We start from the raw sequence: 26,203 nt of genomic DNA on the forward strand, positions 1-26,203 counted from the left end.
GCACGCCGCCGCCCGCTGAGGATCCGGGAGATTTAAGGAGGAAAGAGCCAAACGTTTTGTCCAAAGTTAGCATTAAATTATCCTCCTTAACAATGACTAATAATAATGAAAATAATTTAAGAAATTTAGTAAAAAAAAACAAGCAAACAATAAAAATAAATTAGTCATGTAAAAATTATTAGAAAATGAATGAAATAAACATTTTAGTGATATTAAACTAATAATATTACAAAATTATTTAAATAGTGAAAATAAATGCATTAAGTTAAAAAAAAAAGAAGTAATAAAATAAACCTGAATCACTCTCTAAAGTTAAAATCTGTTTTTTTACAGCTTCTATTAATAATAAAATGCATTTCAGGTCATTTTTTGTTTTTATGTAAAGTTTTATTTTGTCTGTTTCGTTTCGGTTTGCATCACAATTTGTCAATTTTTTTATTTCTGTTATTGATAATCTGGTTTTTATGTAGAAATATTAGAATACTCTGCAGATATTAATGTTTTTCACCAGATTTTGTTTCATCTGAGATAAAATAAGAAATAGAAAGAAAATAAATGATTTACTAAACTCTAAAATATAGAAAACTTAATATTTATTTACAGTAAAAGCTGAACTGAATCATTTCCTATAAACTATAAATTCAGTGGACAGCTGATGCGTTTCCTGATTTAAGAGCATTTTTATTTTGAGGACTGAGGGCGGCCATCTTGTTTGTGTTTCCAGGCTGATCTCCTGGACCGGCAGGAAGATCGACCCGGTCGGGGTGGATTACATCCTGCAGAAGCTGGGCTTCCACCACGCCCGCACCACCATCCCCAAGTGGCTGCAGCGCGGCGTCATGGACCCGCTGGACAAGGTTCTGTCGGTTCTGATCAAGAAGCTGGGCGCCGCCCTGCAGGACGAGAAGGACAGGAAGGGGCGGGACAAAGAGGAGCACTGAGGGAGGGACTGGGACCCAACTGGGGTCCAAACGGGATCTAACTGGGAGATTCGGCTGGAACCCAACAGGGACCTAACTGAGATCTAACTGGGACCCACTGGAACCAAACCAATACCCAACTGGGAGATACTTCAGGGATCCAACTGAGATCCAGATTGAACGGGGACCCATCCGGACTGATTACTCTGACCACTCTTCATCCAGAACCACGCTGCTGCTGCTAGCATCATTGACCTGATGGACGGTCTAGTTCATGTAAACACACCTCGGCCTTTTCTTTGTTTCCCATGGAAGACGATCAGGCATGCTTCATGTAGGATAGTGACCATCAGCAGCTGCTCCTCAGACCTCACCATGATTGTTTTAACTCTTTATTTATGGGATGTGGGAACGCTACGTGACTCTGGTGTTGTAGCTTGGTCCGTTTTTTAATCCGCAGTAGAACCAGTGTACATAGATCCGTTTCTTAAGTGTGTTGATTTCTTAACGTAATAAAACCATTTCCATTCAGGGTGAAACCAGGAAGTGATTTCTTCCTCAGGTACCCTCAGTTTGGGACAATTCCCCAGGTTCTCCAGGTTCTCCAAGTTCCCCAAGTTCCCCAGGTTCTCCAGGCTCTCCAAGTTCCCCAGGCTCTCCAGGTTCTCCAGGCTCCCCAGGTTCAGGTTTAAACGTTTCTCCAACAAGGTTCTGGTCCTTCTAGTGGGCCGGATGGACCTCCTACTGACCTCCTTCAGATCATGGCGATGGCGCTAACATTAACTAACACCTAGCGGTGGCTACAACCACATAGCAGGAGGCCACATCCATCCCTAAGCTAACTACTAATCTGTTCAGTGATAGGCTGGCACTAGTAACCGAGCAACCAGCGCTGGCCAATGAGAAGCTAGCGTTAGATTTGGAGAGGCTTGTGGCTAGCATGCCTAGGCTAGTAACCCACTGGACAGCCTTCGTTCTCTGCTGGTTATTAGCACAAATAAGCTAGTGTTAGCTTTTAATAGCCTATTTTGCTTGTTGAAGGACTTAGTGTCTTGAAAGGTGCTACATAAATAAAGTTTTATTTACTTGCTACTGTTAGCCTTAGATAGGCTAATGCTAGCCTTTTGTGCTTACAGATAGACAATCCCAGGATAATGCTGGCGTGTTGTTAGCCTTACAGTTGACCAGCTGTTGAATGTGGAGTTAGTTTTCCTTCCTTCACTCCTCTTTGTACCAGAACTTTAGGAACAATTAACACACTTCTATGTACCAGAACTATTAATAATTCTGGCACATTCATAGTTTTTAATAGCATTAAGAACTATTAACGTAGCAGAACTTTTGCCACGCAGCCTGATTCAAATTCAAAACACTTTCTTGATCCCAAAGGGAAATTAACCACCAAACCATCTGAGCCTTTCGGACCTCAGTATTTTCTGGACCAATGAAACCAGCAGACCTTCATCACCACAGGTCACTGCTTGGTGAAAGATCTGTTTCCATGGTAACGACCAATTTGGTGGGGGGGGAGGACGTTGGAGCAGATCCTGAAAGGAGTCTTAGATCAGTTTGAAACGAAGATGAGAAAAGGGAATCATTCCAGATTCACTTCGTGATTTAGATGAACTTGCCCGGTCCTGGCCCGTAATGAGCTCGGTCCTGGCCCGTAATGAGCTCGGTTCTGGCCCGGCGCCCTGAACATGGCGGCTGCCTCTCTGCGGTGTCCCCTCTGAGCTTCCAGCGGCGCCACCGGAGGCGCCGGCGGCTCCCGCCGTGTGGAGGCGGGAGGAGGCATCGGGTTTGGTTTTCATCCCTCCAGCTGCTCCGCTTTGAAGTGTCTCATTTGCATATCACTGCAGAGCATCGCTTTTATTTCTTCTCCTTCTTGGAGCAGCTGCAAAAGCATCTAAACATGAAAGCTGAGCCGCTGACCAGCAGGGGGCGTTAGAGGCCCGCAGCTCCATCACCTGGCCCTGAATTATAGAAGAACCGGAGAGAAAGAGGCTGCGGAGGTCAGGACGGCAGTCTTTTTATTAAAATAATAATGATGGTTTAATATAGTAATAATCACAGGAAGTTATTCAGACGGTTACGTTATATCACCCGTTTCTGATCTGCTAACTCACAGCATCTGAGCTAAATGAGACATAAAGTTACTACTGTAAAAAATCTTGTCGATATAAGCATAAAATATCTGTTTTACATTTCCAATCAGCCACTTCAATATCATTTAGGATGGCCGCCATTTTTGAGCCTTTTAAACCTGTTGTGTCCATGACGTATAAACTTTGTCTCATCAGATATTTTTCAGTTTGCTAATCTTGTTCATACAACTTTAAAGTAATAAAATGTAGCAGATTCAGAAACTGAGGACTTTCCTGTTAGCGAGTCTCACATCAGTCAACAGGAAGGAGATGAGATGGTAAACTTAATGGTTAGCATTAGCTTCTACTAATTCTGCTGTGTGTTTACTGTGCTAGCTTCAGCTACTTTTGTGAATGTTTAACAGTTTAGCACTAGCGTCCGCTACTTATTTTTTAGGTTTAGCTTTAGGTTCTGCTGTTTTTTGTGCTTAGCATTAGCTTCAGCTAAATTTCTGTGTTTTAGTCAGTTTCGGCAAATGTTTTTGTTAGAGGTTTGGCGTGAGCTTCCGATCATTTTTCTTTGTGTTCAGCCGTTTAGCTCTAGCTTTCCAGTACTTTGTGTTTAGCAGTTTAATTTTAATTACCTCCAATATATTTTTGCTTCTTTTTCTTGTGATTTTTCTGTTGCGTTTGTGTTTTGAAGTTTCATCTTTCATGGGTTTGCAGCTCGTTTTCCTGTCGGACATCGTGATTTTCTCTCCTTCAAGCTTTCCTCTTGTTGGGAAGGTTTTCTGTTGCTTTGGTTCTGAACATTCTGTGGTTTTGGACAGGAGGGCTAACAGTTTTCTTTACTCTGTCATGTAATGAAGGCCTTGGCTGTGATAACGATGCGTTAGAGAAAGTCGGACAGCAGCGGCGCTGATCCGGGCCTCAGCTGAACTCTGCGGCTTCTTCCTGATGAAGTTTCTAATTGCTCGTTCCACTTCAGCTCCTTCACCTGGAATTAAAAGTCGACTTTAACAAAGCGGCTGAGCGGATTAGCCGCTGGCTGCTCGGAATGTCATTATGTTTAAGGATATTTCCACGTGTGGTTCGGTTGAAGCAAACCTGGAGGACAGGTAGCTCATTCATCAATCTGGTTCTCTGGTTTCCAGTGCGGTTGCCATGGCAACAGCTCAGGGTTTAGGAGGCCGATGTGAGTTTATAAAATAAACCTGAACACATACAGAAGGTTTGGTTCAGTTTAAGTGAGCTTTGGTGCAGTTTGAAAAAGAAGGAAGTGGACTACAGCAGTAAATACAACCAAAGCTAACGTGTGAGCCTAGCGCTAGCAGGAGAAATGACTCGTGGTCTTTAGCAAAAGACTAAAAAATCCTTGTTCATGAAAGGAGCGCAACTTTCTTAGGTAAAGAACGAAGTTGCGTTGTGTCGTCTTCAGGTTTTTATGGGTTCCTTCAGTGGTTATTGGTGCAGCGCCCCCACAGGCGAGGAGGGGAATAGGTTGCTCAGAGGGGTTGGTTGCTTTCACTCAATTTGATTTTGTCTAAATTTATTATATTTTATGTTTTTCTCCTGAATTTGAGTTTTTGTGTTCCTTCAATCTTAAGTAAACATCCTGATCACACACTGTTGCCACTTTCTCCACCAATCAGGATGCAATATTTGAATATTTAGCTCAGTGTTTTAGCTCAGAGCTAGCATATTTAGCTCAGAATTATCTTATTTAGTTCAGAGCCAGCAAAATATTTAACTCCGAGCTAGCATAATATTTAGCTAAGATCTAGCAAAATATTTAGCTTAGAGCTAGCAAAATATTTAGCTCAGAGCTAGCTTAACATTTAGCTTGGAGCTAGCATAGTATTTAGCTCAGAACTAGCTTAATATCTAGATCAGAGCCAGCCGAATATTTAGCTTAGAGCTAGCTTAATATTTAGCTCAGAGCTAGTTGGAAGCTTAGCTCAGTGGTAGCTGAATATTTAGCTCAGATCTAGCTGAATGTTTAGCGTTGAGCTAGTTGAAAGCTTAGCTCAGCGATACTTAATATTTAGCTCAGAGCTAGCTGAATGTTTAAGTCAGAGCAAGCTGAATGTTTAGCTCAGAGCTAGCTATATACGTAGCTGAATCAGAACTATGATTTTTGGCTAGCATACGTTCTGTTTAGCAGAAGCTGCTAATCAGACTCACTCTGTTGTAGTTGGTAGCTTATGAATGTAATCTATAAATGCTTCTGTGGAAAATCTCCATCCGTTTGGGAACCTGCAGTTATCAGAGATCACGACTCACGGCGGATGGAGTCCTGCGGTGCTGAGTGGCTGATGAAGGCTTGATTGACCCAGATCACTGGCGGCCATCTTGTCTCCTGGTGTCTGTTAGAAAAGGTGAAGCGCTACTTGGAATTCTTCGAGCCGCACGGCGAGAAGCAATGATCTGGAGATCAGCAGAGAACAGATGGACTGAAAATAATATCATTCTACTGATTTTTATTTAACATTTTACTGCCTAAAGTTTCTTTAGCAAGTGTTTGATCATTTGGGGTTATCCATCTGGAGGTCAAAATCCTGACATCAACATGTTGAGCTCAGCAGAAACGCTGCATCATCACAGGTTTGATCTGGAGATTATTTTTCACATTAACTGGGTAATAATGGAGCCGAGACGAATTCAGCAACACAAACCTGGAGAAAAACTCCCAACATGGAGGACGGGTTGGATTCATCAGGCTTCTCTCTGTGAGCTGGAGCGAAAAACGAAAACGGATTTCATAAAATAATCCCCAAGAGGAAATAAATATGTAAAATATGGAGATAAAAAAATAGAATAAAGTGAGAAAGTTCAACGTATTGGAAGAAAGAATCGTTTATCTAGAATCATCACAGATGAAGTGAAATAATTTAAGCCTTTATTGTGATTTTGTAAGGAAGCTTTTAACTGCCAAAATTCCGGAACAGAATTATTTGAAAGACAGTTTCTTATTTAAAATCAGTTTCATATCTTGTTAAAACAAGAATTTGTTTTAAGTTATAAAAATACGGTCATCTTGCATCATCTAAAGAGCGTCACTTTGTCGTCTTCTCTTCCTGTTTGTTCCAGACATCTAAAAATCCCATCAGCTGTTTCTGAGTCAACTGAGAAGATATTTGGGTTTTAAGGACATAAATCTTGTTATAACCAGCTCTGGTTTCTCATTTCAAACAATCTCTGAATTTTTATTTTGGCTCACAGAAAATATCTCAGAAAAACACAATATTCAGTGAAAGTTTAAGCATATTCATAGAAAGTTGAGTGGAAGGAAAAAGCAGCAGAGGTAATTGCTGCTCTGAAAGGGTGGCGGGTCGCCACTCAGGACAGGGAGGGTCAACATGAGGGACCGCTAACTGGAGCCGCCCAGGGCCCCCTGCCGCCTCGGTCCGCCTCTGATCAACTTTGTTTTTATTGATCTCCGGTTTCATGTCGTCATAAGGATCGATGAGAAGCCAGGGACTCTGATTGGACCTCCTGCAGCGAGCAGCCATTGAACGGGTTAATGCGCTCTGACGCAGGATGGGTCAACAGGAGGCTGCGGGCCGCAGGTGGGCGTCCTGAGCAGCAGAGGAGCCCTGACGGCCGGAGCAGCAGCAGCTCTTCCTCCTGCAGACCCAGCCTCCGCTTCCCGGATCCGCGCCGAGCCTCTGGGCATGCCGCCCCGCCGCGCCGCTGATCGGGACGCCGGGCAGCAGCCGCCGCGCGGTCCACCGAGCTGAGGAAGCCCGGGGAGATGAGCGTGACCGGGAGCCGGAGACCCGCCAGCCTCCCGGTGCCAACTCCGGTAAGAACCCGCTGCTCGGTCCCGCTTCCCGGCGAAACTTCCGCGGAGGTCCAGCTCTGGTTCTGGTTCCGGACGGGTTGTTCAAAAAGAGAGCGGTTCTGATGAAGGTCCGGTACCCAGAGGGAGCCGTCCGGACTTCCCTCTGATTGAGCCGGTTTCTGGGGTTTTAGTGTCGGAACCACCGGAACCGACACAGGGCTTTAACCCGGAGCCGCTCCCGACCCAGCCGAACCACCAGAACGGTTCGGCTCGGAAATGCGTTGGCAGATGTTTCCCTGCTGAGGACAATTCATATTATTAATAATAATGGTTTAGCCGAACCCCGTTCCGGGTTATTATTGACCTTTTCGGACTTTTTGGGACCAGTTCATTTTTATTCCGGATTTTCTTTGACCCATTCGGGCTCAGAATTATTCATACACTCTGAGGAAGTAGCAGCGTTGGGTTCCGGGCGGGTCCAGAGCCTGGACCTTCTGCTGGACCCATAAGAGTAATAAACATCTGAATCTGACGAGTTTTTATTAACATAGCATTTCGGACTTCAGCTAACGATTTCAGTATTGATTATTGACAGATTGAAAAAAACCCTGTTTATTTTATACAATATTATAAAATAAAAAATGCAAATAAACTTGTTTTTAAGTAAGAACATAAATATGTTGTCTAAAATGCAATAAGAACATTCCTTATTGCTTGTAGCAGAGTGTAGGACTGATCTGGGAGTAATTATTGATTAGCTGATTAATATCTGGATGTAAAAGTGATTAATAGATTTTATTACAGGCGAAGCTCAAACTGGTTTTTATCTTAAATGTAAAAAGTTTCATCTTTTGTTCAGTTTGTTCAGAGTTAATCTGAGTTCAGAAAATAATTTTTTAGAGTCTTTATGTATAAAAACAAAGTATTGGCGGGCCAGAACTGGCCCCCGACCCTCAGGTTGGACACACAAACATCAATGGTTACTGGGTTTATTTTACAGTGAGTTGCTGCCGTGTGATTGGCTGATTCAGTGTAAATAAACATTTAGACAGGTGTTCCTAAAAGAGTAGCCCTTCTGAATTAAATCTGGTTTAAATAAAATAATCCTGAACTCCCTGAATCTCAGTTCAGATTCGATTTTTACTCCATTATTATCAACCAAATAAACATTTATTGGTGTTTATTCCTCGATGCAGGCAGGCCGAGTTCACGAAGCCTGTGTGTGTGTGTGTGTGTGTGTGTGTGTGTTGGCATGTGTGTTGACTCAGCAGCCTCTGATATGGAGGTAAATAATTGGGAGTGGAGAGCTCTGCTGCATTATCTGGATTCATGTTTCCTTTGCATAAACACATTTTCACCAGCAGAAAATCTTCATTCAGGAAACGAGACGTTTTTATTCTAGCAAACGGCCGAGAGTCTGCCACCTACCGTCTCCATGGAAACCAGGAATGATCTGATAATCGGCAAACATGCAGAACCTAGTTGGTACTCTGAACCCGGAGGGAGTCCAAGTCCAGTCCGCTCCAAGCCAACTCCAATCCATTTGTTTAGTCAAAGTCCAGTTCGGTTGGTGAGTTGTGAATGCTTATCGACCTCTGACCTCTGGTCCTTCAAACCTTGGTCTGGGTTCGGTTGAAGTGAACTCTGGTTCGGTTTGAATGTGAACGCCAAGCGGACCTGAGACCACTCCAAAAGCAGGAAGTGGACTACAGCGCAGGGCATTCTGGGTAAATACAACCAAAGCTAACGTGCTAGCCTAGCACTAGCAGCAGAAATGGCTCCTGGTCTTCAGCCAAAGACTAAAGAGAAATCCTCCAACACTAAAATCTGACGCCTCCATCTTGTTTCCATCTGGTGAAGAAGGAAGTTGCTCTCAGAGTCTTCAGAGGTTTTTGTGTTGTTTACTTCAGTGGTTCTTGGTGCAGCGCCCCCACAGGCCAGGAGGGGAACAGGTTGGTTTGGGTCAGAACCACAGCAGCTGGAGGTGGAGCAGATGATGGAGTTCTGGGTCCAGTGGAACCGGGTCGACCGGACTGAAGGAGGAAAAACATCCTAAAAACATTTCCAAGGTCGTTAAAACAGCTTCTGGAACCACAGAACTCAGTGGCCGGTCCAACAGAACTCAGTGGCCCGGGTCAAAAAGCCAAGGTTCTTGAGGAGCAGAGCGGTTTACAACAAACCAAACAGAACCGGAGGCTGATCCAGTCGGAACGGATCTTTACCTCTGAACTCACCTGCTGCTGAATTTTGACTGGAAATCCAGAAATGATTGAAGTGATTGTGGCGGCAGCAGGATCTGTGTTTTAATGTTTCTCAGAAAACTGGAAATGATCAGAAATCATCACTTTGGTTCCTGCTGGTTTCCAGTTGAGCCAGTTTCTCAGATTTTTGGATGATTTAGTTTTTCGCCCCATGGAGGCTTGTCTGCTTGTCTGATCTGTTATTAAGACGTGAATCTGGAGTTTCCTCTCGGGGCTGTAGCCGGTCAGAATCCTTAGCGTCTGTCGAGTCAAACAGTTTTCAGCTTGATGAGGAGAAGAGCTTGACCTCTGACCTTCAGAAGTGGCTCTGCTCCTTAGCCCAGCCAGCGCCCCCTGCTGGTGCCGCTTTGCTGCTTCTAGAAAACTAAACTGGTTAATTATTTAAATGTTTCTTTTGTTTTGCCTTCTGGACATTAAAAACTTTGTCCTTCAACTTTTAATGAAGCTCAGATTTTGTTTTGAAGTGTTTTTGATTCATAAAGTCACGGAGGGAAACGCCATGCGATGTTTGACTGATGTGATCTCTGTTTGAGTTTGCACCCTGCTGTGTGTGTGTGTGTGTGTGTGTGTGTGTTTAATGCTTCCCCTCCAGCGCTGCTCTCTGCTGCATAAAGTCGACTTTAAGAGCAGCTTTGATTCTCTTATTATTCTTTTTGCTCAGGATGTTTTGACCTCTCAGATCAAAAACATCATAGGTCTGTTCAGTGACCCACGTCGCCGTGACGATGATCCTGCAAACCTTTTGCTAGAACTAAACTTCTCATGAGTCAAAATGTGGATGAACCCAAACAGAAAACAAAAACTCAACCTGTGGTTGACTTTATCGAGTTTCTGTTAATCAGTTCAGTTTTCTTTAACTGAAACGGTCCGAGATCAATTCAACCAAAACCACCAGACTGCAGCACAAACCACCAGACTGCAGCACAAACCACCAGACTGCAGCACAAACCACCAGACTGCAGCACAAACCTTCATAATGATGGTTGTGTTGCTTCAGCAGCTCCTCCATGTTGTTGATGTTGCTGATTCTGAGCAATGTTGCCGTTGCTTCATGGAAGGAAATCTAAATAATATCAAATAGTTGATCTTTTTGATCTAGTTTCAGTATCAATGAAATCTTCTTCAGGTCCAGAACCCAAACCGGCAGAATCTTCCGGTCGTCCTGAAGCTGAATGTTTGCTGTCCTGATTTTCTCCAGAGCCGATCTGGAGTGGCGTTGCTGTGCAGCGGCGAGAGCGGCGACAGCTTCGACGTCTGCCTGCGGCTGAGCAGAGACGCTCTGACCATCCAGAAGCTGGACGTGGTCTGCACCGACGGCTCTGAGCCCAAAGCCAACGTAAGTTCACCTGCCGCCGTGCGCTCACTTCCTGCTGAAAAAAGTCCGTCTGCCAATAAAAACTCCCCGTTTCTAAAGCACAGAGCCGTAGTCCTGAGACGACAGGCGGCCGGCGGTTTAGGCCTCAGCATCAAGGTGAGCTGAAGGTCACCCGGCTAGCTCTGGAGCTAACGCTAACGCCTTCCTGTTGGCTCTGCAGGGCGGAGCTGAGCACAACGTGCCCGTCGTCATTTCAAAGATCTTCAAGGACCAAGTCGGTAAGAAAAGGTTTGGTTTTAATCTGCTGGGTGAAAGAAACGTTCAGAAAGTAAAAACATTTCAGAATCAGAGAGGAAAACGTTAATTCACTCTACGGGGTTAAAGGCCTGGACTTTGACTAGGCCATTTGATTTCCAGTCATTCTGTTGTAGATTTATTCCAATGTGCCAAGACAAACCATACCATCACGTGTCTCGTTGTCTCTGTAGTCTTTTATTTGCTAACCTCAGTCCAGCAGCCATTTTGTTTCTAGACAGAAAAGGTTTCCCTCCTTCCAAGCAGTAATTCAGTTTTGGAGTCGTGACCTTTGACCTTTAGGACACCTGAGTACTCCAGTAGAACCGGTTCTTAACCAGAATTAACAATAAATGAATCAGGGCATTTTATTAGAATTCTCCCTAAATGGGAGTAGTAGGGGTGTACTTAGTTTTAGGGGTGTACTTGGTTTTAGGGGTGTATTTAGTTTTAGGGGTGTACTTGGTTTTAGGGGTGTACTTGGTTTTAGGGGTGTATTTAGTTTTAGGGGTGTATTTAGTTTTAGGGGTGTACTTAATTTTATTCTCTTTGCTGCTGCAGTTAGTTTTTTTTGCAGGTTTGAAGGTTTTTCTGTTTCCATGTTTTGTGATTTTTTTATCCACCAGCACTGATTTTAAATCTTGATTAATTTCTTTATTAATGTTTTTATTCAGAATAAACATCTGCTGGTAAAATACCAAACTTTAAATGATTCTAAAACTAATATTTTCTACTAAAGCAGCGGTTGATTAGTCAGGCTGTCTGCTGCGGTAGAACAGGCAGTCAGCTGTACAGCGTTGCCATAGTAACGGTGAATGACCTTAATGTGCTCGATGGAAAGGTTCTGTGGGTTCAAACTATTAGATACCGGTACCGACCCAGAACCGGAACAGAACCTTCGACAGACGGCTTCATATCATTACCGTTAGCTAACCGCTACGTTAACCTCTGACCTTTTACCCACAGCCGATCAGACGGGGAAACTGTTCGTCGGGGACGCCGTGCTGAAGGTCAGTACATCACTTCCTGCTTCGCCTCGCCCGTTTCCTGTTGTCTGACGGGAAGCGGTGGAGAAGGATTTGCTTTAGTTTTACGTTTTTCTCTACATGTTGTTCATCAGAAACTAACTAATTATTGGTGACAAAATGTTCCAGTTTTTATTAATATGTTCATTTATGTTCATATCTTTGGTTGTTCCTAGAGAATCAATATTAATATTGATCCTGGAGCTTATTATGGATCGTATCTCTTTATTTATGAAGAAACAAATTAAATCATTTCTCATATTAAAATAGAACAAACATTTTTCCTCAGGGGTCTTCAACCTGCGGCTCCAGACCCACAAGTGGTCCGTCAGACCTTCCACAGTGGGTGTTAAGAACCAACCGATTCACTGACTATTATATTATTCAGTATAATAATAGTGTTAGCAGATTTAGACCTTAAAGTAAAACTAAAATGTTTTTAGATCAGATTTTCTTGTTTCTAGGTTTTTTAAGTTGGGAGATCCGTCAGTCGCTCTGTACCTGGAAACGTTTCTTCCTCCATAAAATCATCATTTCATCTCATTCAGTTTGCAGGTAAACTGACTGTAAGTCCTCCATCATGGCCGACTGCTCTCTGTTTCTCCTGCAGGTTAACGGCATTAACGTGGAGCATTGCACGCACCAGGAAGTGGTAAGTTTGGTTTCTACTGTCCACCAATCAATAATAATAATGGCTAATAAACTCATATTCACGTGATTTTGGCGTCGCTCATCAGACTGACCTACGTACAAAATGGAGGCCGACAGACTCCAGATTTTTTATTTTGTTAATTGATCCTGAATCATAGAAAATAAGAATCAGGATTTTTTTTTTGCATATTTAAAATAATTTAACTAAACCAGGAAGCTCACCTGGTTCTGATGGATCTCCTCCAGATGTTTGAGTTCATTTGGTCCAGTTTGGTTCTTTGTTCAGCATCTTCATCACCACCACCATCATCATCATCATCATCATAACCCTGAACGTCTGTTCTCTCTCCTCCTGCAGCTGATGAGAGTTTCTCTGAATGGCCGCCATGACAGCTGCTCGTTTACTTCCTTCTGATTCTCTAACTGGTTTGAACTGGTTTCTAACTGGTTTGAACTGGTTTCTAACTGGTTTTAGATGTTGCTGCTGCAGATGAAGGTTTTCTCTGTCTCACCTGACAGGTGTGTTTCTTCCGGCAGGTTCACCTGCTGAGAACTGCGGGCGATGAGGTCACCATCACCGTCCGCTACCTGAGCGAAGTCCCGTCCTTCCTGAAGCTGCCGCTCGGTAACAGCTCCTCCAGCCGGCTGATTGGTCGGCCTCTCCTCTTCCTCCTCTTCCTCCCTCAGTCTGAGTTTGGCGTTCTGATCCGGATCAGATGAAGGAAACTTTAGAATCGGATCAAATTCAATAATTGATGAAACATTGAAACTCAGATCATCCAGGTTTCTAGTGAAACCTGTAGAGGTCTGTGTTACAGCGGATCTGAAGAGGCCTCTGACTGAAGACACTTTGGGGTTCTAGAGCAAGGTCCAGAACCAGAACCAGAACCAGCAGCTCTGTTTATCAGCATGTTGGGAATTCCTTGGTTCTGAAAGTGATGAACTTTATTCTGTAGTCCAGCCTTAAAATGGCTGCTGTGGTTCTGCACAGTGAGTTTTAGCTTGTTGCCATGGAGATGAAGGCAGGTTGGACCAGAACTTCCATCCAGGATTTATCTTTGCTGTTGTTGTCGTATTTTGGTGAAATTTCCTCTGATTTCCTTGATTTCTTGCCGAGGTTCTCCTGGGCTGGACCAGAACCGGGTCTCCTCTCCGCTCTTCAACAGCGGCTTCCATCTGAACGGGAACAACACGGTGAGGGACCTCAGAGTTAGCGTAGCGGTTCTGTTAGCAGTCAGCTGCCAACTGCTGGAGCAGAACTTCCCGGGGCTCCAGAGTCCGACCCGAGCCCAGCTCGTGGCGCCGCTGGAACGTTTTGTCTTCCTGTTATGAATCCATAAATCCCTGAAATGATCGTGAGACTACAGCAGGTCAGATGCTGCTGACAGATCAAGGATTTCCTGTTAGCTGTCGGCTCTTCAGACGATGTGAAGCGATCTGTTCATCAGCACAGAGCTGAGGTCAGCAGGTTCCAGTCAGCAGAACCGCTAACGGCTAATTGCTAATCGGTAACGTTGAGCCTCCAGACTGTGTTTATCGTTCTGCATCCGCCTCACTGCAGCGAACTGTTTCAACCGGATCAGTCTGTAAATACGGGCTGCAGATGATTCTAATATGGTAATAATGATCATATTTCAGGGTTTGGCTGCCATCATTTCAAAGGCACCCTTTGAATTTCGTTGTCCTTGTGGCAATGACAATAAAGATTTATCTTATCTTATCTATCTTATCTTATATTCTGTCAAAATTCTGCTGAGCTCAGAGTGAGTTTAAAGCCGATGGACATTTTCTGTAATTACCTGATTCAGTAGCTAATCAGCCGACACGCATTGAAGGAAAAAGAGAAATCTTATTAGTGCGGCCAGATAAATTTTAAACAAAATACACTGATTTGATTTAATATTTGAAGTTTCTCCAGTGTTATTGTATAGACCAGGGGTGGGCAACTCCAGGCCTCGAGGGCCGGTCTCCTGCAACTTTTAGATGCATCTCTACTTCAACACACCTGAGTCAAATAATGAGGTCATTAGCAGGACTCTGGAGAACTTGACTGCACTTAGGAGGTGATTCAGTTATTGGATTCAAGTGTGTTGGACCAGGGAGATTTCTAAGATTTGCAGGACACCGGCCCTCGAGGACCAGGATTGCCCACCCCTGGTATAGACTGTTTTCCACCCTGCAGTAAGCAATAATAACGAGTTAGTGACGATGGTTTTTACTGGAAGCTAATTGGTTGTTCTGTGTCCCCTCAGGCTCCGCCCCCTTCACCCTCAGCGAATGAGCCAAAGTATGAGAAGCGCTGGCTGGACGCCGTCTGCCTGCCGCTGCGGATGGCCAGAGTCTCCAGACAACGAGCCGGGAGCGATAAGCTGAGGTATGGCTGCGTCGGCGCCGAGCCGCTGACCTCTGGGGGTCAGAGTCGGTTCATCGTTTGACTCTCTGATGCTGATGCAGAGACAGAACGGGTTCAAAGGTCAGAGCAGCCACTCTGAGATGCAGACGCTGTGTGATCGCGATTTGATTCTGAAGGATTCATTTCAGTCCATCTCCGTCCGAACAGGGACTGCTTTTTCAGAGCTGCTTTTTTTTAATTTTTTTATTTTTTTATCTTTTATTTGGAAAGGCAAGTTAAAATTACATTGTACAATTCAACTTCCAACACAGTGGAAGTATAAGAAGGAATAGCATAAGCCAATCCAGGTGTTTTTTAAAATTTTTTTACAGTAACCAAACAACCATAACACAAGAGTGAGTGGGGGGTAAAGGAGGATCAGATCTGATTCTTCTTATGTTAGGAGAAAAAGAAAAAACACAATCAAGAGCATAATTTTGCCATAATCCTAAGCCAGGGTACAATACACAGCACAACAGTATTTGCATGTGATTGACATATTTAGTCCACAGGAATTACTGATTTCACATAGTTTGTCCATTTAGACCAGATCCTGAAGAATGATTCCCTTCGACCTTGAACAGAAAAAGAACTTCTCCAGAATGTAAATGTCCTGTACAATATTGACCCAGTCCTCCACTGTAGCTGCTTCAGGCTTTAACCATTTCCTAGTGATTGACTTTTTGCTCGCTGCCAAAAGCATTAACAGCAGTTTTTTATCATCCAGATTCCAGTTATCAAATGAAATGTTTCCTAAATATAGGGATTCACATTTACATGGGATTCTTTCAGTAAAGATGTTATTTAGATGTGAACACAATTGCTCCCAAAAAGCTTTAATCTCAGGACAACCCCAGAAGATGTGATGATGATTTGCCCCGTTTGTTCCACAGAGTCTCCAGCATGTGTCTCCGCTGCCCCGATGTTTTATCTGAACTGGAGTTACAAAATATCGAACAGTGTTTTTCCAGCAGAACTGTCTCCATGTATTGGAGCTCAAGGTCATCCAGTGTAATTTGTTAATCTGTTCCCAGACTTCAGTTGAGATGGATAAGTTTCCTTCTTTTACCCACTTGTTTCTTATGTAGTTTGTGTCACCTTGTTTAGAGGATAGAATACCATTGTACAGCAAGGAAACAAGTTTCTTGCATGAACCTGACTTCAACAAAGACAAAAACACCTTAAAAAGTCCAGGTTTGGCTGTTTCCCAATTGTCACGCATATTTTGATTAAAATAAGCCCTAACCTGTAGATATCTAAAGAAGTCGTCCCTCTCCAGCCCATTAGATCTCTGAAGTTCTTCAAAACTCTGAAACACCCCCTTCTGGGTAAATGTATAGTAAGTGGTTAGTCCTTTTTGGATCCATCCTCTAAATCTTCTGTCAATCTTGTTCGGTTTAAAAGCTGAATCAAAGGCACACCATCTGAGGATTTTTATCTGGTTACCCAATCCACAAATTTTAATCACCTTTCTCCAAGAATCCAGCATTGTGTGTAGCATTGACTCATGTGGTATATTCAGCCCCTCCTGTAAATCCTTGTCCATTAGCACTGAGGTTTTCCTTCCACTGTTCCTTCCAAATCTTTCCACCTTGCATTGTAGGATGGAGAGCTTAGACAGAGCACTGGTCTTAACTGAGCTGCAAGGTAATAAATCTGTAGATTGGGAAGACCCAGTCCACCTTTCTCTTTCTTTAACTGCAGCGTTTTATACCTAACCCTTGCCTTTTCCCCCTGCCAAATATATTGAGATATTAATCTTTCCCACTCTATGAAACACCTTTCTGATACCAAGATAGGTAAACATTGAAATAGATATAGGAAGCGCGGGAGAATGTTCATTCTGACCGACTCCACTCTGGAGTGTAAATTTGAGAAAGGGATCAGATTCCACCTCTGTATGTCAGATTTCAGATTTGAAATTAGGGGCCCATAGTTGGCATAAAAAATCCTGGAAAAATCCTTGGGCAAAGTGACCCCTAAATATTTTATGGATTCTGCTTCCCAGTTCCAATTGTACAGGCTCCTAATATTGTTCTGTGGGTTATAGTTTATCGTTAAAACCTGAGTCTTGGTAATGTTTATGTTGTAACCAGAGAGCGAACCATATTCCTCGATCGCCTCCATAAGTACAGGTAGAGTTTGAGCTGGGTTTGTTATGGTTAACAATAAATCGTCCACGAACAATGACAACTTTTGTTCCCCAGATGTCATGTGAACTCCAGCTATGTCTGTCCTCTGTCTTATCCACTGACTTAACGGCTCTATGAAAAGGGCGAAGAGGAGCGGCGAAACACAGCATCCCTGCCTTGTACCCCTTTCCAAAGTAAAGGGATCAGATAGGTCTCCATTAATTTTAATCCTAGTCGATGGTTTATTGTATAAAGCTGCAATGACATCTATTACGGTCTGGTGGAACCCGAACCTGGACATCACTTTGTAAAGAAAAGACCATCTGACCGAGTCAAAAGCCTTCTCCGCATCCAGACTCAGTACAAGAGTCTCTATTTTTTGTTGAACTACATGATTTAGAATATGCAAGTTTTTTCTGATGTTATCCTGCGTCTGTCTCTGTCTGATGAAGCCTGTTTGGTCCTTCAGAGCTGCTTTTGTCTGACATCGTTGAACATTTTCTTCGGAAACTCTCAGCGCTCTAAAAATAATCCAGATCCAGATTATTTCAGCCAGAATGAGCCGACAACATCCCAGGATTTCTGCTTTTGTAGCCAGAAACGATAGATGACAAGGAGAAAAATGATCCCAACATCTTCCTCCTGGGTCCATAACCCAGCTAGTAAATACAGTTACTGGTTAACTCCCAGTTAGCTCCCAGTTAATGCCCAGTTAACGCCCAGTTAGCTCCCAGTTAGCTCCCAGTTAATGCCCAGTTAGCTCCCAGTTAGCTCCCAGTTAATGCCCAGTTAGCTCCCAGTTAGCTCCCAGTTAATGCCCAGTTAACGCCCAGTTAGCTCCCAGTTAGCTCCCAGTTAACGCCCAGTTAGCTCCCAGTTAGCTCCCAGTTAATGCCCAGTTAGCTCCCAGTTAGCCGTTTTAATTCAGTCTCATATTAATTCCGGTTGATTCTGTTTCAGCAGAAGCTGTGAGGTCAGCAGGGGGTCAAGCTAACTGAAGCTACGTTAGCATTAATGCTACGTTATTAGTTATCAGGGTCGACATGGATGATAAAATCCTCACTATAATGATAATCTAATCTAATCTAATCCGTATTTAAACTAAAGCAGATGAAAGAAAACCTGAGATACTGAGTTTACAGTTTTTATAACATGAAAGATGCACATAAAAAACAGCAGCTGTTCATATTTTTCGGATTAATCAATAAATCAGAATGAAAAATCACTGCTGCTCCATTTTGTCCTGTAATCTGAGGAATATGTAAATAATCTCAGGGCCTTAACTGTGCAGGTTCTGTTTAGTTTATCACAGATTTTCACAAATCATGAAGCAAACTTTGTGTTTTATTGATAAAACAGATATTTATCATGAACATGTCTCTCTTCATGAGATTATACTATTGATGTTTCCACATCACATTCTAACACATACGATATTAGTTTGGACTGCATGGAGGGGCAGCTGCCTTCAAGCAAGAAGGTTGTGGGTTTGAATCCCACCGATGGATGGATGGATGGATGGATGGATGGATGGATGTATGTATGTATGTATGTATGTATGTATGTATGGATGTATGGATGGATGGATGGATGGATGGATGTATGTATGGATGTATGTATGGATGTATGTATGGATGTATGTATGGATGTATGGATGTATGTATGGATGTATGTATGGATGTATGGATGTATGGATGTATGGATGGATGGATGGATGGATGTATGGATGTATGGATGTATGTATGTCATATTTCCTCAGCTGACCCAAAGCAAAGCCGTTCAGCCTTGGTGGACACCGCTAGCCAAAAAGCTAGCTGCACTAAAGATAAAAGCACTAATCAGAAACATCAGTTCTGCTAACGCTAAAGGCTATACCACCATGTTATTTAATGGAAGCTAACGCTAAAGGCTATAACACCATGTTATTTAATGCAAGCTAACGCTAAAGGCAATATCACCATGTTATTTAATGCAAGCTAACGCTAAAGGCAATATCACCATGTTATTTAATGCAAGCTAACGCTAAAGGCTATACCACCATGTTATTTAATGCTAGCTAACACTAAAGGCTATACCACCATGTTAGGCTGCAAAAGCAAAGGAGGTGGATTAGCAGAGTGAGCTAACAGCTGGTGGAGTCATCCAGGACTTGTTACTGCAGGATGTTAGTGTGTCAAGACTATATTTAGTCAGAAGCAGAGACTGACTGCTACAGCATCAGCCTCCACGACGCCGAAGACACCTGGAGTAGGAGGAGTTTAACTAAATCCAGCTGGGTCCTGAACTTTAGCTGGGCCATCCATGACCTTGGGAGCGTCTGCAGGTAGTCTGATGAAGGTCATAGGTCACGCTTTTGGGTTTATTTCTGCTCAGAGTCGCTGGCTCGTTGTTTTCTTCTTCATGAAACTGAATGTCTTTATTACGTTTAGATCAAAATCTGCGTGTTTACTAAGATAACTGCGGCTGTTTGTTCCTGTTGACCTCTGACCTCTGACCCCTCCTCCAGGTCCAACTGCTTCGAGCTGTTCTCCCCGGATGCGTCCAGCTGCAGCGTCCTGCAGTTCTGCTCGGCAGCAGAAAGTTCAGACTGGCTGCAGGCGATCGCTGCGAACATCGGCGAGCTGACGCAGGAGAGCGTGAGTCCAGATCAGAGGCGGAGCTCTGTGATCGGCTCGTTGGGTCTGATGTGTCTGTTAACCAGGCATCGACTCGCCGAGCAGCTCCTCGCTCATTTCCTCATCTCTCTCTGATTATTCTGACGGTCCAGTGCTGCTGCTTCTGCTCACAGCTGCCATGTTTAAAAGCTCGTTAATTCACGGCTAATTAGTGACACCATGAGCGTGATTGCTAAACAGCCAATCAGGATCTAGTTGTTCTGTTGCTTTTGGAGAGACGGGAGCGCTTCTTTTAATGACCTGCAGCTCTTAAATAGACTCTCTGGGTGGAGACAACTACCCGGAAAGAAAAGATCAGAAAATCCAGATTAGTAAAAGTTAATCTCAGTAATCCCTCCTCCTGACCAAGCATGCGGTGACAGTGGAGCAAAACGACTCCCTTTAACAGAAACAAGGCGGGTTCCTCAGACACAAACGTTAAAGGGTTGAAGGTTTAAGGCTGTTCAGTGGCCAAACACTCTGAACGTTTTCCTGCCTGAATCAGAAATCAGCAGATCTGCTTCAGATTTGATCTTTGCTTAGTTTAGATGTTGGAACAGGAAGCTGACCCTCGCTGCTTTGAGACCAAAACCATCTTAGAAATAAAAGCTGTTAATGAGACACTTTGATAACTTCATGTCTGTTTCTGTTGCAGATTAAAATGCTGAATAAATCGTCTTCTTCTGATGATCAGGTAAGCAGCTGCTTGCTGTCCAATCAGATCGCTCTTGACTGACTTTAGTGATGAAATATTCAAATGATTAAAAATTCATTTATTTAGATGAAAGTTGTTTTCACCGTTTGTAACGTCTGCATCATGTTGGTGTTTTCTGTTGATTTCTGCTTTAATAAAGTATTTACTGTTTTCTCAGATCGTCCACATGGGCTGGGTGTGTGAGGCTCCAGAGAACAGCGCCCCCTGTAGGAGTTCGGCCTTCAGGTTCCTGGCGCTGAGAGGGCCATATTTTTATATCTTCAGACGGCCGCCGGTACCAACAACTCCGAGCCGGAACGCTATTCAGGATCTTAAATGACGGAGGTCAGAAAGGTTTCTGAAGCTCATCGAACCTTCTGGTGTTCTCTCAGGTCGGCGCCACCGACTGGGGAAAACCTGAAACTACATACAACCTCTATGAGGTTCTATTCAAGGTTCATAAGGTGAGTCGGATCAGCGCCGAGTCGGGTTTCCTGCTCTCGCTGTGATCCGTAAATCAGAATCTATTCTGTGGAAAAACTGAAAATAGATTTTCTGAGCCGTTTGTTTTCATCATGTTATTCATTCATTTATAACAGTTACAGTTTCAAACAAAATATTTATTAGCTATCTAAATGTTTAGCTTGCTAAATTAAAAGCTGAAACTGTCAAACGTTTCTGCTGCTGACCGTCTGGATCAGCTTTTATTTTGACAGGATTATTTGTCATAACAGGAAACAAGAAAACAGGAAAAGAAATGATGCTAAAGAGGTTCTGAAGAACCAGCTTTTATTTTGGTAGTCCACTTCCTGTTATCAGTGAGTGAATTTGCATATTAGCTAAACATTTATTTTGACATTGCGATGTTTTATAAGTATGGTAAAAATTAAGTAATAAATTATGTAATTCAGTAATAAAGGCAGTTTATTGGTTATAGATCAGGTTATTGATCAGGTGATGCTCTCCCCTCCTGCTGCAGCTGTGGCTGGCTGAGGACTGCTGGCTGCAGGCGCGGCTCTTCCTGGGTCTGCACGGTTCCCCGGAGCAGCCTGGCGGCGACCCGCTCTGCTTCAGCATCCTGGTGGGCCACGGCCAGAGCCACACCTTCAGGGTGGAGCTGGCCTCAGACCTGGCAACCTGGGACAAGTCCTTCCAGAGGGCCGTGTTCCTGGAGGTGCAGCGCGTCGGGGTGAGCGCCGGCATGCATGCAGGCGGAACGGACCGGGTCGCTCCTCCTGCACGCACTAGGATCAGTTCAACCTGAAACTGATCCAAACGTCTCCTAAAATGTTCCGTTAGTTCCATTCCAGCTAACCTTAGAATTTCATCTAACCTTAGCATTCCAGCTAACCTTAGCATTCCAGCTAGCCTTAGAATTTCAGCTAACCTTAGCATTTCAGCTAGCCTTAGCATGTTAGCTAGATTTACAATTTCAGCCAACTTTAGCATTTCAGCTAGCCTTAGCATTTTAGCTAACCCTGACATGTTTATGGCCTGCGGAGTGGACAGACAGAAACTCTGCTGCTTTAAGATGTTTTCAGTGATTCTGCTGTAACTCGGCATCACAGCCTCTGATAGAAACCATGCAGAGGTTCCTGTCAGACCGCCTCAGGATGTTCTGGTTCGGTTCTGGTCCGTTCTGCCGTGCAGCTGTGGCAGCCGGCAGAGAGTTTTAATCTGAAGTTCTGCAGCAGACGCTCCGGCTAACCGGATCTGTCAGAAGCTTCGTTCTGCCGTTCTCCAGGTTTCTGCATTTATCTTGATGAATTCATCCTGCGTTCCTCGGTTCTTTCTGAATGTTTGCATGATGCAGAACCAAAGCAAGCCTCAGTGATTCCTGGTCACTGAACTGAAGCTGGTATAAAAACGCTGATCTGGAACCAAACACACCTTTAACTGAAAACCTTTTTCTGCTTCAGCAGTGAGAGCCGATGTTGGTGTTCCTGGTTTTATCTCTCACCCAGTCCTGTCAGAATGTGCTAAGCAGATTTCCTTCAAGAGGAAACGTTGCTAAATCCTTTCCAATTAGTGAAGCGCAGTCACAGCTCAGCGTCTCATTCCTGGTGACAGTAAGCAGCAGCAGCAGCTTCCTGCTCCTCCTGGCTGCCGCTCCCACTGCACTGCACTCCATAATGAAAATCTCCAGGCCTCCTCACAGTGTGTGTGAGGACAGAAACGCACAGAGAGGAATCCGAACAGCCAGACCGTCTCCCAGCCGAGGAGACGCTGCTGCCCAAAATCAAGCCGCGACGCAAGAAACGAAATCAAACGAGTTTCCGGCTGGCTAGCTGCCGTTCAGATCGGTTTGAACATTTAACTGAGAAATATTAATCAGATTTATCGTGATGTTTCTGCACTTTGTTCTTCACCAGTTACTTTCCAGAGTTTTTACTGGTTTCACTGGATGATGGTGTTTAAGGAAATTCATTTATTTTTTTCAGTGCCATAGCCTGTTAATTATATAATGTTTCCTTATTGATTATCATAACCAGTAAGGATCTGCTACAGTGGATCTTTTCTTTCTGCCGACTGACTGAGGAATTATTACACATGTTCAGGTTTTCTGACCCGAATCGTCACAGAAAATCATCTACATCTTAAATACATAATTTATTTCATCTTCATGTTTTACACCTCTGTACAGATAATAAAATGCTATAATTAATTATAATAAATCTTAAGGATGAATTTCCTCCATTCATTGATCTTTATTAAACTAAAATATTTGAAGGACATTTGTTTGTTTTTCAGGATTAAAATTAATTCACAATCAATAAAGATAATTGAGCCATAGATGGTAATAATCGTCTCAATAATTAATTTAATTTATCTGCTTTCTCCTCTCTCCAGATTAATTAGACAGAAAGAGGCTGAGGAACAAAGAGGACAGTAATTCTGAGGAGCTTCATGATTCACTGATGAACATTAAATTATTTGCACTTATTAAAAATTTTAATTTTACTTCAGGATTATTTGTGTCTCAGAAGCTTAAAGTGTCACTAAACATTAAATCAGCTTTTCTTTGCAGATGAAATAACTAAATTCTGTCTTTGTTTCTGTCCAAATTGCGACATTTTGGTGTAAATTTCTAAAACAGTCTGTGCTGCCCTCTACTGGTTGAGAGGTTAATTTTTGCTATTTAGCGGCTTGGCCAGAGTTACACAGCGAAAACCATTTCACTTAAAATGATCCGTCACTTTTTAGAAAAAGAGTTGTTAGATCTAGTTAGTTGGATCTAACCACTAGTTACTTTTCTGGGAGAAAAAGTTGCTAGCTACTTTCTTAAAAAGTCTTCAACAGTTGCTTTTTTTAAAGTTGCTAGATCTGTCTATTCATTTTACTGATAAAAAGTTGCTAGATGTGTCGCTAATCACCACTTTGAAAATAGTTTAGGTTGATGTGTGGAGTTTTTTGCTCAGCAGGGCGGTTTATTGTTTATTTTTTACTATTTAAGATCCCATTAGCTGGGCTAGTGAAGCTGTTAGCTAGCTAATGGCGGTGCTAGCCGGGCTAGTGAAGCTGTTAGCTAGCTAATGGCGGTGCTAGCTGGGCTAGTGAAGCTGTTAATGGCGGTGCTAGCTGGGCTAGCGAAGCAGTTAGCTGGCTAATGGAGGTGCTAGCTGGGCTAGCTAAGCGGTTAGCTGGCTAATGGCGGTAAATTTCTTCTTCTTCTCCTCCTCAGTCTAAAAGCTACATGTGCAGCAGCCAGGGGAGCGTTGTCAGCTTCACGCTGGATTTCGGATCCGGGTTTAGCTGCTCAGACGTGACTTCAAAGGTAATCCACTTCCTCTTCCTGCTGTCCTCCAGCATGTTATTTCCTGGCTGTGGTATCTATGGCAACAGCGCAGCCATGACGTCTCAGCAGTCATTCACCAGCGTCCCCCGGTTGTTTTCCTCCGGGTTTTTAGAGCGTCTCGGTGGTGAAACGGTAAGTCGTTCTGTTTGAACCTGGCTCTCCTCCTGCAGGCTGTTCTGTGGAGATACAAGTTCTCTCAGCTGAAAGGCTCATCTGACGACGGAAAAACCCGAGTCAAGCTGCTCTTTAAAAACGCTGACAGCAACCAAATAGAAATGAAGGTAAGAAAGCCTGTTTTCTCTCTGATTTTAGAGTAAATGAGTTATTAACTTTCATGAATTTTTTAATCTGTAAGATAATAGTTGGAAATGCTAAAATGTTTTGTTTCTTTTTTAACATTAAACTGGTTTGTTGAAGTAAAACGCTCAAAATGTACTATAGTAGTAAAAGTTTTACTATTTAACTGTTATCTTTATATAAACATATTTACAAAGAAATGTTTATTATTTCTGTTTTTATACTCTGGAGCCTTTCATAGAGAATATCTAAAATGCTAAAGTAAATAACTGAGCGTTGCTAGCTGACACGCTATTGGCTAATAGAGCAGCCAATCCAGGAGCAGCTTTAGTTTTCTTTGATGCTGATTGGCTGAACCTCCAGAAATAAGGAAGACATTTTTTAAGTTTCTGCTGTAGTGCTAAGATGGTTTCCCCTGGGCGCACTGACAGATATTTGATGATTGAACTATTAAAATAAATGATTTTTAGAGTTTTAGAGGATTTTATTGTTTCACTGCAGAAAGCACCAGAAGTCATCGTAGCATGGTGTTTCAAATGGAAATAAAGTCAAATTTCCTCCATTTTGTGAAGAAAAATGGCGACTAAATTAAATTTAAAACATAAAGTCTTGAGTTCTGATTATGTTTTTTATTCTTCTTCTCCTGTCAGGAACTGGAGTTTGCCAACCTGACGGCGGTCCTCCACTGCATCCACTCCTTCATCGCTGCCAAGGTGGCGTCCCTGGAGCCCGGCTTCCTGTGCGGCCAGAGCCTCGCCACGCACATCAGCAGCTAGACTTCCTGTTCCTGTAGCTCACCAGACACGTTCCTGTTCCTGGATGTTTTTCTATAAATGCTCACAGTTTTTATCCAGATCGGAACATGATGGTGAATATTTTCAGTTTGGGTCGGAGAGCACTTCCTGTTACAGCAGCGAGGGATAAAGATTCAGAAACAAAACTAATTATTGGGTCATATCATGAAATATCTTAATAAAATCATAACTAGGGAGCAAATAATAGAACATTAATATTGATTTGATGCTGATTCATCAGTAAAATTCAGACTTTTTAAATAGAAACTGCAGCTTATTCTGGTGTAATGTTGGTGATTATTACGTCATAAACTAATCATTCTGATTTATTATCTAATAATACATGAATTATTAACATCTAGCTGCAGGTTATTACTACCAGGTAATTACAGTGTAATAATTGTCATAATAAATGATTTGATTAATATTAGTAAACTAAAAGCTGTAACAGGAAGTGGCTGATTTATTTGTTCTTTAGATTTTAAAACAAACATTTTAATTGTTTTTCCAAACATTTAGATTAATTCATCATAAAGACTTTATCAGCTGAAAGAGTTTATTTCATTGGAAGCAACATAAGGCAGCGCTGACGGGAACGTGCTGCCGCCGGTGCAGAGCAAAGCTGACGCTCCGCGTCGGGATCAAACGGGAACTTTCTGGACCAGAAACATCAGTTCCAGCTAAGAAGGTCATATTTCCTGAAATATTTCATGTTGCTGAACTCCTGGGACTGATTTGGGTCAGACAGAACCAGCTGGATCCGCCTCAACTAGAACTCTCTGATGGTTCTGCATTTTGTCCTTCGTCTGGCTGGGAGACAAAACGGGAATCCGTCTCCATTTCTTCCTGTTTGTGTTTTTAGCTGAAATGTTTCTGTCTGATCTGATCGACTCTTTTTCTACGTTGTTCCATCCAGCAGATTATTAAACACTTTTATAATAAATTTCACTCTGTTAATGTTCAGTTTTCGTTGCTTCATTAATATTCAAGGCGTCACCAATGAATCACATATTTTCTGCTGTTTCAATAAAGAAAACCAACTTTACAGACCAGCTGCCTGTAGCTCATGTTTATCTGCTTATTACTGACATTAATTTTATTATATTTATA

At 42.9% G+C, this 26,203-nt stretch overlaps 2 protein-coding genes across 3 annotated transcripts in view; both read left to right on the forward strand.

Annotated features, from left to right (window-relative positions):
• The window catches only part of LOC116708808 (transmembrane protein KIAA1109 homolog), a gene marked incomplete at its 5' end in the record, with an annotated part of 71,610 nt that extends 70,151 nt beyond the window's left edge, over positions 1–1,459 (forward strand). The window contains 1 exon segment of the mRNA XM_032546843.1: positions 725–1,459. Within this exon segment, the coding sequence (XP_032402734.1) occupies positions 725–941 (217 nt within the window).
• A 5,135-nt stretch (positions 1,460–6,594) lies between these two features.
• On the forward strand, positions 6,595–26,056 carry LOC116709600 (gamma-2-syntrophin-like). 2 transcript variants are annotated; one of them, XR_004336909.1, is made up of 18 exons: positions 6,595–6,809; positions 10,248–10,385; positions 10,464–10,520; positions 10,585–10,642; positions 11,625–11,668; positions 12,294–12,335; positions 12,872–12,959; positions 13,452–13,528; positions 14,587–14,708; positions 19,365–19,494; positions 20,168–20,206; positions 20,385–20,501; positions 20,599–20,670; positions 21,186–21,395; positions 23,889–23,981; positions 24,173–24,283; positions 24,950–25,167; positions 25,613–26,056. XR_004336909.1 is itself a non-coding variant. In XM_032548239.1 (17 exons), the coding sequence occupies exons 1-17, from the start codon at positions 6,759–6,761 to the stop codon at positions 25,073–25,075; spliced, it is 1,575 nt and encodes a 524-aa protein (XP_032404130.1). In that variant the 5' UTR covers positions 6,595–6,758; the 3' UTR covers positions 25,076–26,056. The 2 variants fall into 2 exon arrangements, 1 of the variants encoding a protein (XP_032404130.1); XM_032548239.1 differs by having other exon boundaries at positions 24,950–26,056.
• The last annotated feature ends 147 nt before the right edge of the window (positions 26,057–26,203 follow it).

This window comes from Xiphophorus hellerii, chromosome 19 (assembly GCF_003331165.1).
Source record: "Xiphophorus hellerii strain 12219 chromosome 19, Xiphophorus_hellerii-4.1, whole genome shotgun sequence".
In the NCBI taxonomy this organism is placed as follows: Eukaryota; Metazoa; Chordata; class Actinopteri; order Cyprinodontiformes; family Poeciliidae; genus Xiphophorus; species Xiphophorus hellerii.

Excerpts from the sequence above, each read along its gene's own strand:
- LOC116709600 (XM_032548239.1), top strand. The coding sequence starts at position 6,759 with ATGAGCGTGACCGGGAGCCGGAGACCCGCCAGCCTCCCGGTGCCAACT. Across the intron at positions 10,643-11,624 it reads GATCTTCAAGGACCAAGTCG|CCGATCAGACGGGGAAACTG; the intron begins GTAAGAAAAGGT and ends TTTTACCCACAG. Across the intron at positions 13,529-14,586 it reads ATCTGAACGGGAACAACACG|GCTCCGCCCCCTTCACCCTC; the intron begins GTGAGGGACCTC and ends GTGTCCCCTCAG.